General features: G+C 34.2%; 2 protein-coding genes and 1 long non-coding RNA gene across 4 annotated transcripts; 2 read left to right on the top strand and 1 right to left on the bottom strand.

Moving 5' to 3' along the window:
* Positions 1–248: 248 nt before the first annotated feature.
* On the top strand, positions 249–4,647 carry LOC135082323 (myb-binding protein 1A-like protein). Its single transcript, XM_063977114.1, has 6 exons — positions 249–525; positions 876–1,061; positions 1,189–1,371; positions 1,485–1,691; positions 1,786–2,536; positions 2,627–4,647. Exons 1-6 carry the CDS (start codon positions 355–357, stop codon positions 4,576–4,578), a joined length of 3,450 nt encoding a protein of 1,149 aa, XP_063833184.1. The 5' UTR covers positions 249–354; the 3' UTR covers positions 4,579–4,647.
* A 610-nt stretch (positions 4,648–5,257) lies between these two features.
* Positions 5,258–8,801, top strand: LOC135082321 (ubiquitin-conjugating enzyme E2 G1). Of its 2 annotated transcripts, none has more exons than XM_063977113.1 (5): positions 5,258–5,414; positions 5,813–5,915; positions 6,084–6,181; positions 6,434–6,612; positions 7,672–8,801. In XM_063977113.1, the coding sequence occupies exons 1-5, from the start codon at positions 5,369–5,371 to the stop codon at positions 7,750–7,752; spliced, it is 507 nt and encodes a 168-aa protein (XP_063833183.1). In that variant the 5' UTR covers positions 5,258–5,368; the 3' UTR covers positions 7,753–8,801. The 2 variants fall into 2 exon arrangements, with proteins under 2 accessions (XP_063833183.1, XP_063833182.1); XM_063977112.1 differs by having other exon boundaries at positions 5,259–5,414; positions 7,420–8,801.
* A 949-nt stretch (positions 8,802–9,750) lies between these two features.
* On the bottom strand, positions 9,751–10,604 carry LOC135082322 (uncharacterized). The gene is made up of 3 exons (XR_010259390.1): positions 10,392–10,604; positions 9,916–10,321; positions 9,751–9,840 (listed from the first exon to the last, which is right to left on the bottom strand). It is a non-coding gene; the product is annotated as an uncharacterized LOC135082322 (long non-coding RNA).
* Positions 10,605–14,737: the final 4,133 nt, after the last annotated feature.

Below are 14,737 nucleotides of genomic sequence, written 5' to 3'. Positions count from 1 at the left end.
TTCAAATTGCTAAACATTACCCACTTAGTTGGTATTACCAAAAGGTTTGAATGACCTAAAGCACGATAGACCTTTATGAAAAGATTTATTTAATTAAATTAACTTTGAGCTCAAAATATGGGCTATCCGAGACATCACTACCTCCATGGTACTTAAGAAAGTGTTGCCATAAGTAAAAAAATCAATAGCTTTGCAAGAAAATAAAAAAAAACTGCCATACACTATAACTGTCATCAAGCTGTCAAGAAGCAAGCTGTCAAATAAACGTGGTGATTTGGTGGACTCACACATGGGAATTTTTGAATTCTTTTGAAAGTTATGTGAAATTGCTATAAGTAGAATTGTGTAAACATTATGGAGATAAAAATGGTAGAAGAGGATCCTGCTCCTGCTGAGGAGAACCATCACAAGAACTTAAAAGTGACTTCGTCGGTCTTGGATGCTTTTGATTTACTAAGAGCAGAAAGAGTTGAACTAAAACTTACTGGTGGTGCAAGAATAATAACACAGCTATATAGCAATGAGGTGTGTAGCTAATTTCGTAGATTAATGCATTACTTTTGGTTATTAATGCTTTAAAGGATCTTAGATTATGCTTGTAATTTATAACCTCTAAATTGTATTTATCATTATTTTGTTTGTCTGTTTTTTAGAGAAAATCGAAACGATTAGGAAGCACTAAGTTATGTGCACAGTGCTACATTATAGCCAAATCATTATGTTATAAAAAGTTATTTTTTTCCAAGACTGCGCTTCTACCTATTATATCTTTATTTGTATGCTCTAAATGATTCGTTCATTGTGAGAGAGGAGTAAAACATTTTATTTGAATTAATTTTAACCCCAAAGTAACATTTTTCATTCCGTTTTTCTAGGATGACAAAGACTTTCGTTATGTGTTGAAACGTTTGGTGCGGAGCTTAGGAGCTAACGTGCCAGCTATGCGAACAGGATACTTTGCAACACTAGTCACACTTTTATCTAAAATTGATAATGTAACTGTTTCTGAACTGTTGCAACTAGTTAAGAAGGAGTTGCATGCTGGGAATGCATCTAAAAGTGTAAGTACTTTATATGGACATGATAACTAGCCATATAGTTTGTTAAATATTTAAAGATTTGAATGTTGGTGTGTTTATACTGTAGTGCATAATTTATTTTTAATGATATCTGTTAATTATATTGCAGGAAGTTGGAGATGTAGCGCTTGGTCAGATCTTAGTCTGTGGAGCTATATTTCGGTCTGGTCTCATGATGAGCACCTCAGAAGATGAGCAGAAGGAGGTGATTACCCTGCTCCTGACGGCCAGCCAAAAGAAGTCATACCTTGGCACAATTGCCTACCTGATGCTACTAGACTTTGTGAAAAATGTAAGTTATCTTTTATTTTAGCCATAATTAAATGTTTCCTTAAACTTATTTCCTTTATTTATCTGAAAACATCACTAATAAAGTTATTGATTAAATGCATGTATTTTTTCCAGCTGTCTGAAGAACAGTTCTCATCAGTTGTATGGTCAAGTCTTAAAGTTGACTTAAAAAAAGATATAAAAGATCATACATTGGATTCCCTGTACTTCCTCTTAGTCGTCAGCAAGAAGTTCCCAAATAAAGTGAAGTTGAGAAAACTTTTAGGAGTGCCAGAACTGCTATGTGAGGACACTATTCCTGATATTTGTGAAAAACTTATGGTAAGATTCAGTGTCAGTCTTATCTTTATTCTCTCTGTTTATTGTGTAACTGTTATGTAATGTCATTTTTACTATTGTATTTTTGTGCTTTCAGGCCAAAATTGATTACAACACTGTTACCCATCCAATTTATCATGAAATTGGTGTACAAATATCTAATTCGCCCCATTTGAAACTGTTCTGGGCTTCAGGCATTGACGGTCAACTCACAAAACACAATCGGAACAGAGAATTGGTTGCTTTAAACATTCTTAATGATATACTTCACAATCTGACAGATAATGTAGAAGTCATACCAGACCTCATCAGCATCAACTTTTTCAAATTATTCATGGATTGGTTCAAAGGACTTCAAACAGCCAGCAAAATAAGGTTCAAGAGAGATGATGAAGATGATCACAAGATCATGATAAAAAAAGAAAAGGAAGTGCTTCAAACTTTAGCAAAGTGTATGAAATCTGAAAAGATTACAGATCAAATAAGAGTAGAAACCCTAAAGAAACTTTTATTTAACCCAGGAGAGATGAACTTTACAGAAGCTACTGGCACAAGCCTTGTCAAAGCCATAATTTCAGATTTAGAAAAAGATGGAACTAAAAAACTAGCAAAATCATTCAAAGGTGTCCTATTAAACACTACAAAAAAAACTGTAAAGGAGGGTGTTGAAAGAAACTGGTACAATAACGAAAGGCAGAAGGCAGCTGAGTTATTGTCCTATTTGGTTACCCAGGACTCTGTAAAAGATGATGTAGAATTCAAACTAACTTACATGAAGTTATTAATGTGTTTCGGCTTTTTCAAAATTGGTGGAGATGAAAATGTTGCTATCAGTTCTGAACTTTCAGGTAAAATATCTTTTGCTTTTGTAACTATATCACACATTGTATATTTGATTTCATTTAATAATAATTTATAATATTTTTCTTTCATTTCAGGTGCAATCAAGATATCTTTCTACCGATGTTTTGGATCGCGTTTTACAAATGTCGATGATCTGCTATACGTACTGTCTTCACTGTGTAGTTTTATAATCTCAAGTTTACAAAAAGAACAGATCCGTGCAAAGTTAGAAAAACAATTCCCAAAAGAAAGTATGGAGTGTTGGGAAATGGTTATTAATATCTGCCAGAATATAGAAAAAAAAGATCAAAAATCTAAAGTAGATAAAGTTTTCCTCATTTTGTTATATCAACTTGGCTTGTTTTTGTTCTCTGAACCTGCTCACATGAAAGCTGCCAGGAGTTCAATAAAAGAATTGAAAAGTTGCTATGAACATTATACTAAAGACAAAAAAAAGAAACCTCAGAAATTAAAAGAAAATGAAGTGCCTGATGAACCAGAATGGTTAGAAGTATTGGTAGAAGTTCTCTTATCCATTTTATCTGTGGAATCAAGTGTTTTACGGTCTATTGTACAATGTGTATTCAGACTGCTTTGGGAATTCCTAACTCCGACGACAATCGGGCAAATTGTATCGGTTCTAGATCCGGAAAGTGAGTCAAACCCACTGGCCAATGGTGTGGACTCCGACGATGAGGACGAAGAGGGCGATTCAGACAAGGAAGGTGACGATGATGAAGAAAGTGATGATGACGATGATGAAGCTAAAAAGAAAAGTAATGAAGAAAGTGGCGAGAGCGATTCAGAAGAAGAGGAGGATGACGAAATGACTATACCTGATCAACTCAGAATGGCAGTGCAGAAAGCACTGGGCGGTGCCGCCAACGAAAGCGACGCTGAAAGCGTTGACGCCGACATGATAGACGAGGAGGAAGGCAAACAACTTGACGAAGCTCTAGCTGAAGCGTTCAAACAGTTTGGCCAAGGCAAAGGAAAGAAAAACAAGAAAGAACGAAAAGATAAAAAGGCCCTGTCTGACTTTAGAATTAGGGTTCTTGATCTTTTGAATATTTACTTGGAAAAAGATCCATCTATGGACATTTGTTTGTCTATGATTGCGCCCCTGACCAGGTGCTTGGAATTTTGTATACAGGATAATCAGTTCAGTGAACTGGAAAACAGGGTTCGGAAAACTATCAAAACTCTGACTAAGGTCCGGAAATTCTCATCTTCTGAAGGGATCAACATGGATATCTTATGCGAGTATTTAAAGGCAACGATAGATAAAGGCGACAGGTCTCATTTTATGTTCCAAGCTGTTGGTGATGTAATCACATTTTTTGCTACATTTATTATTAATTGTTCCCAAAAAATTGGTGTTAAGAATCCTAAATCTCCTAAAAAGAAAAAAGCACCGTCGCCTTTAGTAGAGATCTTAAAGGAAGCTATGCAGAATTATTTCCAGAATCGGAGTTGTTTACTTCCTATCATATTTTTCCACAATATATTGCAAATGGATTGGGAGGGAAATTTTGAGATTGTGCCAATCATAACAGAAAATATTTTCAACAGCGAAGTTAGGCAATTCCGTCGTAATGAAGGCATAGAATTATTGGCAGGATTTTATAGGTCACTGAAACGAAACAAACCGACATCGGAACAAGTCCTAAGCAAATTGTCTGAGTTAGAGAAGAATTTTGAAAATACTTTAACCATTAAATTAAAAGGAAAAACGTTATTTGACATAAAAAATAATTTCTTTATTGCTTTAAAGAAATTGATAAACATAATTAAATCGTTTCACGAAAGTACAAATATTAACAGCGAAATTAACTTTGATTCACTGTTTGACATAGTAAGTTCCTGTAAAGGCACAGCAGTTAAGGTCAAGTTGAACCAAGATCAACACAATCATAATGGTGTTCAAAAACAGCAGGGTAAAAAAAAGAAAAAGAAAAATAAGCGCAAAATAGAAAAAGTAAATGGACACAGTGAACCTAAAACGAAAAAAGTTAAAACTGATTCTGAGGAATGTGATGCAGATTAATGTTACATAGTATAAGTTGATTACCTTTTAAGACCCAGACTTGAACTTGAAATAAATAATAGTCACTTACATTAATATTTTATTTTTTACCCGTCCATCCCCATTTCTTATATCACATATTATATTTACTCATTATACACTGAACTTTCTGTATTCTGAACCTTACTATATTATAGTTAAATAAAACGACAATAGTATTGTACTAAGACAAGACGTGTATTAATGTTCAAAAATAGACTGTAGTCCCCGACATAATGTATGGACAAATAATACTTGTGCGAGCTAGACACAGTACAGCGCCATCTGTTGGTTGCATTTTGCACTTAATAAATACAAAGCTAAGTTCATCGAGGCTAAAAAAGGAAACAGCAACATAAAGTTAAATAAATAGTTGCTAAACGCCTTACAATTCAATTTTTTTAGATTCGCTCCTATTTTTTATGTATATTAATATGTTTAATTATATTTAAACGTCTTTCTTTGCAAATGAGAAATATTAAATTAGTTCCATAATAGCTGTATCGCGTAGGTTTCGATGTCCTTGCTTTATCGGTAAATATTTAAAAAAGTAGAAGTAGTGATGGGGATATTTATTTTAAATCGAATAACCAAGTGAGCTATGAGCTGCTATAAAGAACAGCCATAACATTTTTTTTGCTAACTGGCAACACCGTACCGGAAACAAGCTGCAACTCATATGTTTCACAACCTGCCCAAAACTCAGCCAGCCATCTTTTGTGTAAAAATCATTTGTTTCGTGTCGTCAGGGTAAATTTCACATTTGTAATTAATGTCAGAGCCACAGTCTTCGCTTTTATTAAAAAAGCAGCTAGCAGGTATGTGTTTAGTGCGTTCAAAAATAATTTGTCGAGTCACTCGCACCGAGCGTCAAATGACTTGTCGTGGAATCATTGACCTTAGTGGGTCGAATTTTGGGCATCTTTGTGATTTGGATGATAATGTAAGGTAAAATCTTTCTTCGTTCGTTTAGCCCAATTTTTAATTGATGTAATTTTATTGGACTCGGGCTGGAAGGAGTAAAATCAATAGTGCTCACGATGACAGCTACTCGTTGCCAAAGCCAGAGAGTAGAATACTATTTTCAAAGTGTATTTACGGTTCATACTTGGCAATGATTCACGTTTCTTGTATTTAGGATCTTACGCAGAAATCAATGGAAAGGGAGGTTATTAAAATGTGCTTGAAACTTATGTGTTACAATGGCGTTTTTCAGAACTGAACAAAAATCCAGTGGAAGGCTTTTCTGCTGGGTTGATAGACGACAATGATATTTATAGATGGGAAGTGCTCATCATTGGTCCTCCGGATACATTATAGTGAGTAACAAGTATTGTATAATTCATCAAATTCCAGTATTTATAGTAGTTTTATAAATATGCATGCTATTTTTCACTCTTGACAAATTTATCCTAATGACACTGATGATAAAGATTAACGACTACAAAAAACTAGACCAATAATTGATTTAATCATTTGTTTTACAGTGAGGGTGGGTTCTTCAAGGCACACTTACATTTTCCAAAGGAGTATCCTCTGAGGCCACCGCGGATGAAATTTGTTACTGAGATATGGCACCCAAATAGTGAGTAGTTATGTGAACATTAATTTTACCAAGTCAAATATATTCTCTAAGAAATCAAAACTATCTTCACTATCAGTAGATATTAAGACAAGCCTATAAAAATTAGATAAAAAGACTAGTAAAAAACTAGACAAAGAGCTAGTTTTTTCAAGAATACTGTATGAACATGTTTTTAGTCCAATAGTATATTCAACTTGGTCAATAATGTTGTATTAAACCTAATATTTAATAGTGCCATTCCCCATTTTCCAGTTGAAAAGAATGGTGATGTGTGCATATCAATATTGCACGAACCTGGAGATGACAAATGGGGCTACGAGAAGGCATCAGAGCGGTGGTTACCAGTGCACACTGTGGAGACCATTCTCATAAGTGTAATCTCCATGCTGGCTGATCCTAATGATGAAAGTCCTGCCAATGTTGATGCTGCGGTTAGTATACTAATATTTTTATTTGCATGTCCTATGTAGTAACACAATTTTTCACACTGCACAAGCTTTATACTACCACTTTGATAGCATAATGAACTCTGTTGGGCCATGATAATTCTAACATAATCTTAAAAAACAGTTTTCCAAAAAGCTGTTTTTATATGATACAAAAGTTAATGAAGAAAGATATTTTAAGCTTATGTGCACACTGCACACACAAGTGTAAGTTTTGTTGTGATATTCTGAAATTCCAATTTGTTCTTTTATAAAATAATAATTCCAGATTTATTACACATTGGTTTCATTTTAATTAACTCGTCAATTTAGGGTCATTTAATAGGTTTTGATCTAACAATATATTTATTTGTTTATAAATTGTATTTTTGTAATATTGAAAAGTTAAAACATATTATGTAATAACACTAAAAAAAAAGATGGGACACTAGAAAAAATGGGTGTCCTGACTATACTTTTCATTATAATAATTTTAATAAGGTTGTGGATAAAGTAAATATAATTGAAGTATGCAATACATAACACCATAAACTAACATTTAAATCAGCTTTGGTTTGAATTATCAAGGTCCTGCTTTTTGAGGTGCCTTGTATTTTCTCCAAGTCAGTGTCTGTCTTTGGTGGATTTCCTTTTTTATTAATTTAATTATGTAGTATTATAATGCTTCATTGTGGAATGGAATCTACCCAATATAATTTTGTTTAAATGTTTTATTATTTGTTGCATGTGTTTTCTCCTTTTCGATGTATAGTTTTTGTACTTATCTGACTTTATTGTTGTTTGTATCCACAGAAAGAATGGAGGGAACGATATTCGGATTTCAAAAAGAAAGTTGCCAGATGTGTTAGGAAAAGTCAAGAAGATTGCTTTTAGGAGATTGAGGGGGACTTAGATCAGATTTATTGTTGGAAAAGGGCCTCATGACACCACAATCATACACACCACGTTGAGACCATTGGGTACTAGGTCCGCAGCCCGCCGGTCTCAGACACCGATATACGCATATCACTTGTACGAGTGTGCTCATTCTGTTTCTTTTTGCAGAAAGAATGGAGAGAATCATATTCGGAGTTTAAAAGAAAAGTAGCACAGTGTGTGAGAAAGAGCCAAGAGGATTGTTCTTAAATAACAGTGCCCTTTTTCATTAATTTAGTTGGATAGTGAGTGTTTGGTGATTCAGTTAGGACGTTGAGAGCAGGCCCCAGCGTGATCCTAGTGCAAGCCCCTCCATCTGGGCCAGAGACAATATTGAAATTGATTTAAAAATAAATACTTATTGTAATTAAATGGTATCGCTGCCGTATTTTATAAATAATAAATTAAAAATAGAATTCAAGGTCTTTTTCATCTTTTTTAAGACGTGTTAGCTAGCTATTGTTATAATAATGAAATGTGTATGGTAATTTTTTTAATGAGAAACAAATCTGCATTTGTTAATTTTTCCTCTTATTACGGTAAAGTTTGATCTCTGTATAGTAGAAACCAAATCTGAAGTTGCATATGATATCAGCAATTATTATTTATTACATTTCTCAATTTGTATATTGTTTACAACATGCAATTTATGAAACACAATAAATGAAAAATTGTAAAAGATCTTAAAAAAAAATGTCTGCATGTGTGAAATGTTAGTTACCGAAACAACGCGATGGATATGTACACATTGGTCGCTTCTCTGACACAATTTTTATTCTAGTGCTAATTTTAGTAGTAAATTTAATACCTAAATAATTATAATTTTTACTGAATTAAAATAAAATTTTGTAACTTAACATTGTATCGAATATACCTTGTCCATTATGATTCTTGCTAAAGTTCGATGAGTTTATGTGAGAGCTACTTAAAAGTAATTATTGTATATGATTCAAATCTTGGATTGTTTGCATTTTGTTGAAATATTTTAATCTTTTCTCTCCTTCAATAGTGCAATTTTGTTATAAATACAATAATGTTAATGAGACATGCCTTATTGTCTTTGTTAGTCTTGTCATGATCGATCATAGAATCGGTCAAATGACATAGAGGTATAATAATTGTTACCGTTTGCAAATTTAATGACATGAATATCGAACCCCAGATCACATTTATATCATCGAACAATAATAATTTGTGACGTGTGTATATTTTTACTGTGTATGTATATTTTTTGCTATAAAATTATAATGCAGTGATAATGCTATTTCATTTGCATTCCTCTTGAAATTCCTTTTGTTTTCGGAAATTAGTCTATAACATAATATAGCATTTATATTAAGCTATGATTTTAATTTAAATAAATTTAAAAAATTCGATATTTTTTCATTTATGTAGCAACCATTGTTGAAATATTAGTAATTATACATACACATGATTAAATAATAATTTTTCTTACAACTTTATTAGGCACTTAAAACTTCATAACATTCAATAAATTAAATAGGTATGTAACCATTACATAAAATGATTCATTCACTATCTGAGTTTTCAGCCAAAACTACACCTTGTATGGCTCTTGGATCAAATGTACTTTCAAAACACCTTTTGAACACTGATTTTATCATTGTTTTCGATGTTGGAGACCCTGGTATATTGTCACAGTCCATAATATCATTTAGGCGACTATTTTCTATATGATTTGCATTACCACCATTTATGCTGCTATTGCTGGCTCCTTTATTGGCAGTCAAAACATTTTCGTCGGGTATATCAATAAAATTAAATAAATGTGAGTCCTCTTCTAAGCATTTAGAAATATCTGTGTCAAGATGAGCCTTTTTCCTAGCTGAATCCTGAGCACTAGCATCTTTACGTTTAGTCCGTTCTGTTTTCGTTGTGTTCTGTGTTGATGTTGCTTGAGTAGCATTATCTGCCTTTGACGTAGCTAACACAAAATGTGCTTCAAATGTTGTTCCATTATGTACAATGAAGACAGCTGGCCGTCCAGTAGTTTCGAAATGAAGTTGTAGAGGTAAATTTAATGCTTCAGCAAAAGCCAGTAATGCCTTGAACTCTTTTAGTGTAAAAGTAATAGTAGTCTCTTCCCCTATGGTGTAACTATCAAACTCTGCTGGTTTGAGACTTATCTGGGTTCTGATGATCTTCAGCAAGTCTATGTTTGTATCCAGATAGTTCCGTAGCACTAGTGATTGTGCAGTAGCCTCAAGAGTAACCTGGTCATCGGAACTCTGGAAGTTGCCCAATGCTTCTGACAATATTCTCTGGGGTGATGTTATTCTGAAAAATTAATTACCAATTAATGACAAATATAAAATGGTTAAGTATCAGCAAGTAGGTAGTTACTATACTTACCTATTCGGTACCAAGTCCTTTGTGTAAACAGCTTGCATTGCTTTGCAGTCTAGTATTGATATATAATGTGTCTTGACTATGCCATGCTTACATTTCAACTGAAATATAAGTTTACATGACTCTGGGTCAAGTTTTATTTCCAAATTCTCAACTTGTTTGTCCATATGTGTTGGAGACTTGAATGTATTCAAAGCAGATTTCATTGAGATTTTACACTTCAACCCTTCGTTATCTTCAGTGGAGTAGTAATTATAATTGAAGTAGGAAAAGAAATTTTTATTGAACTTCACCATCGCGTAAGCTGATTCTGCTGCATTTAGTGTTCTCAAAAGTATACAATCTGGAAGTGACTCGAGGTACAACTCATCTCCAAATCTGGCTAAGGCATGCACAGTCCTTCCTAAAACTAAGTCAATAGTAATCGTTAGTTAAAAACACGCATGGAAACAGTAATAAATAAAAGGGAAAATCAAAACCTTTAACGTTCGCGCCAGGTACATGACATTTCATTTTGATTGGCTTTTGAATCTCAGTGTAAATGTATCATTTTATGAATTATGTTAAAACTATTTCAAAATGTGTCCTTAAAAAAATTCGTAATTTTCACGAAGAAATTCAGGAAATTCTCCAGAAAGAAGAAAAAACTATCCCGTCGTCGTACCCCAAAACAAATTACTGTCAATGTCAGATGTCTGTCAAACTGACAATAAATAGGCGCGTTTGGCCGAAAATAAAAATTGTTAGCAAAATGGCAATCGCCAAGGCAACCGCCGAAAATTTTAGCATGTTTTCAGTGAGGAACACGTTTGCTAACTTCAAAACGAACGTTTCATAATAGATTTTTTCAGCAGTGATAACACTTACTGCTAAAAGGACGTCATTTTTCTTACTAGTGCTACCAATGCTATTTTCAGCCAAACGCCCCGAATTCAAGGGTGACATTTGGTGACATTTTACCTCATAATAATTTATAGATGACCCACGCTGAACTGTCCCACCAAACTCAATGACAGGGGGGCGCTACCATCGTTCAACTATATGGTTTCCAAACATGGCAAAAATCTGAACCAGCGATCCGGTATTGACGGTGGCGCCCCACTGTCAATGTCATCGACAGGACAGTCCAGTATTTTGGAACTATAACAACTAGATAGACAAAGATCATGAAGCTACAGATAAAAATGGAGGCCACACTCCGAATACCTACTTGAAGCACAAACTAAGTATCACTATCTCGCTCTCTGTGGGCAGACTCGCTCTTTCTAAATAAACAAAAAATATAAAATTGCTCAAATTCAATGAAACCAATGTAAAATCTTTATTTCTTGACATAGGTATCATTAAAAATGACAAGTGTAATTACTGGTAAAACGTTTTAGGAAGAAATTACTGTAAAAAATGTGAAAAATGTTTACAATGATCCAATGTCGGAAATCACGAAATAAACACTTACGCGTGGAATCTTATGTCACTTCCAGGACACCACGTACTACCGCAACCACGCACTACAAAATTTTGCACCAATTCTTGTGATAAAACAATGATTATTTCCTGTAAACAATCTCAAACGAAATTAACTGCTTAATAAACAAAATAGTAAACAACCGCCATGATGGGCCGGATTGGGCCGATGTTGCCACATGGTACCGATTACCCAGGAATCGGGATTGTAATTCCCTGATTCGCCAACACATTAAGCCTAAATGGCCGACAATTTTGTGATTTTTTATTTAACTAGGTAATCTTAGTTTCAAATATTAATTATTTATTTGTTTAACTTCTGATTTGGTTTCGAAGAATTTACAAGGAGATTTAAATCAGAAGATAGCAATACTACAGTTCACACTAAAAAGAGAGGTAGGGCCGCAGAGAGCGAGATAGATATAAGTAGGTATTTGACTCAAGTTTTTGTTCCAACTCTGCCCTCCATTTTTATCTTTAGCTTCATGACAAAGATGTAATGAGATGAAGATTAAAAAAAAGTAGAAAAAATATATTGTTTTGGCCGGTCCATAGTTTAGACAGTGTTGCCAGAAGGTTACTTTTGTAACCTTTTAGGTTACTTTTGAACTGCATTGGTTACTTTTAGGTTACACTAATGAAAAGGTTACTTTTAGGTGATTTTTCAGAAATTGTAGAATTAACTTTTACAGGTTATTCAGTAAAAAATATTAATAGTGAAAATTTAAAAATTATGTCATAAACTGCATTTAAACATGAATTTGATTTATTATTTGTTAAAAAAATGAGTTTTAGCGAATGTTTTTCGATAGTGAAACGCAAATCCATGAAACGTTTTTATACGACCGGTCACTTTTCGGTCTTCATGGAATACTCAAAATTTCGAATTTAGGTAAACGGTTGATGATCAATGAGGATCAGTACTGTTGTAGAAAATTCAATAAAACTAGTATCTACGTTAATCTTTAAGACATAAGAAATATATATCTTTTTGAATTATCCAAATCGGACCATTACTTACGAAGATATTAAGTAATAAACATAGGCCGTTTTTGCCGCTAAAAGTCAACGTACGCAGGGCCGCGTGACGTCATTATATCCGAATCGAGCGCAGCCGGCGTACTATTGGGATGGAAAATATTTTTTTCCAGCTAAACTATCAGTTTTAGAAAAAAACTTTTAATAACATTTATTCATCAAAATAAAGTAACCCATCGACCAGTAATTTTTAAAAATAAAAATTGTGAAAAATAAGTATCGCTATGTCCAAAAAACACATTTTCATAGGATTCGATGGAATGCGGAGACGCGGTTGGGGTGAGTGACCGTGAGTGTAACTTAATGATTGTTTGTATTGAACATAATAATCTATACTTATAATAAATCTGTAGAGAGGTCAATTCTGTACATGAAATATATTTTCAAAATAACTATCAGGGGGTGATTATAGTCTATCCAATATAGCTTGATTAGAATGACAGCTGCCATCAAAAGTAACGACATAACTTTGTAGTAGCGATCAATGAGAGCTAAATATTGGCGGACAAGAAATAATTCACGTCTGACCTACAAACAATATTTTCGACGACAGTGCTTCTAATAAAAATGATAATTTCGTATAAATGCAGCGTTAAAATTACACCAATAAGTAGTAATTCGAAATTATAAAAATCAAGCTAGAATATTAATGACGTCTCTACAAGGTTATCTTGAGTTACAAAAATGTTAGTGTTGGGACATATCGACAAATGTCATATTAAATTAAAACTATTTTTTTAACATATTTAACAAATTTTTTTTGTAACAAATTTTTTAACATATTTAAGTCAAGTTATACGTTTTTCTAAATGTTCACTATTAAAAACCAAAAAACATGTCATTCTTAAATAATCAAACATCGGAAATTAATCACCGGTAATTTTTTGGGTATTCATAGCACCGTTGCTCTAGAAGAGATGCCCACCGCCCTCTAGCGAGAGGAAAAAACCACTGAAGAACACTGATGATAATGACTACGACTTAGGTTGTACACCCTTGACATGAATTTTAAATTTTACTGTCTTTAAATTTAAATCATAATTGTCATTTTTATGAATAAAGATATGAAGAAAAATTGGGTGCATTTTTTTATATCATTTTTTCGAAAACTTATCGATACATCTATGTGAACCGTACGAAACATACCCATCACTAGTCAAATTCGTTTGACAGCCGTCATTCTAATCAAGCTATATTGGATAGACTATAGTGATCGATACTGATGCCAAAAATGCAATCAGTAAAATTTTTGTCTGTCTGTCTGTCTGTCTGTATGTTCCTTATAGAAACAAAAACTACTCGACGGATTTTAACGAAACTTGGTACAATTATTCTTCATACTCCTGGGCAGGTTATAGGATACTTAGGAATTCCCACGGGAACGGAAATTAGCGGGAAAATCCTTTTGTATGAAAAATCTAAACCGCTTAAGTTAGACGCTTGAAATTTGGCATGCAGGTAAACTTAGTAAACTTAAAGCTTAGTTACAACAGGATATTGCAAAATTCCCACGGGAACGGGAGTTAGCGGGAAAAAACATTTGTATGTAAAAATCTAAACCGCGTAAGATAGACTCTTGAAATTTGGCATGCAGGTATCTTAGTAAACTTAAAGCTTAGTTACAACAGGATATTGCAAAATTCCCACGGGAACGGGAGTTAGCGGGAAAAAACATTTGTATGAAAAAATCTAAACTGCGTAAGATAGACTCTTGAAATTTGGCATGCAGGTACCTTAGTAAACTTAAAGCTTAGTTACAACAGGATATTGCAAAATTCCCACGGAAACAGGAGTTAGCGGGAAAAAACATTTGTATGAAAAAATCTAAACCGCGTAAGATAGACGCTTGAAATTTAGCATGCAGGTACTTTAGTAAACTTAAAGCTTAGTTACAACAGGATATTGCAAAATTCTCACGGGAACGGGAGTTAGCGGAAAAAAAATTGTATGAAAGAATCTGAACCGCGTAAGATAGATGAAGGGGGGGTAAAACGAGATCCACGCGTACGAAGTCGCGGGCGGCCGCTAGTACATAATATGATGCTAATACCCAGTTTCTGGCCTACGGGGGGGATAAGTCATACCTAGCTTATAGCCTGGGGGGAGGGGCAAGCCTTACCCAGTTTCTGGCCTGGGGGGGGGGGGGGGGGGGGGTAAGTCATACCCAGCTTCTGGCCGAGGGGGAGTCATACCTAGCTTATGCTTATGGACTGGGGGAAGGGGATAGCCTTACCCAGCTTCTGGCCTGGGGGAGGGGGGGGGGGGGGGGGGGGGGTGTCAAGTCATACCCAGTTTCGGGCCTGGGGGGGGGGGGGGGGGTAAA

Source organism: Ostrinia nubilalis, chromosome 21 (genome assembly GCF_963855985.1).
Source record: "Ostrinia nubilalis chromosome 21, ilOstNubi1.1, whole genome shotgun sequence".
In the NCBI taxonomy this organism is placed as follows: Eukaryota; Metazoa; Arthropoda; class Insecta; order Lepidoptera; family Crambidae; genus Ostrinia; species Ostrinia nubilalis.
Note: the sequence above shows the minus strand (reverse complement) of the source record. Positions and strands in the feature narration are given on the sequence as shown.

Bases quoted from the DNA above. Each gene is read 5' to 3' on its own strand.
- LOC135082321 (XM_063977113.1), top strand. From the start codon at position 5,369: ATGTCAGAGCCACAGTCTTCGCTTTTATTAAAAAAGCAGCTAGCAG. The intron at 5,916-6,083 runs GTGAGTAACAAG...TTTGTTTTACAG, and splicing joins GGTCCTCCGGATACATTATA to TGAGGGTGGGTTCTTCAAGG. The intron at 6,613-7,671 runs GTTAGTATACTA...TTCTTTTTGCAG, and splicing joins CTGCCAATGTTGATGCTGCG to AAAGAATGGAGAGAATCATA.
- LOC135082323 (XM_063977114.1), top strand. From the start codon at position 355: ATGGAGATAAAAATGGTAGAAGAGGATCCTGCTCCTGCTGAGGAGAAC. The intron at 1,692-1,785 runs GTAAGATTCAGT...TTGTGCTTTCAG, and splicing joins ATATTTGTGAAAAACTTATG to GCCAAAATTGATTACAACAC. The intron at 2,537-2,626 runs GTAAAATATCTT...CTTTCATTTCAG, and splicing joins TATCAGTTCTGAACTTTCAG to GTGCAATCAAGATATCTTTC.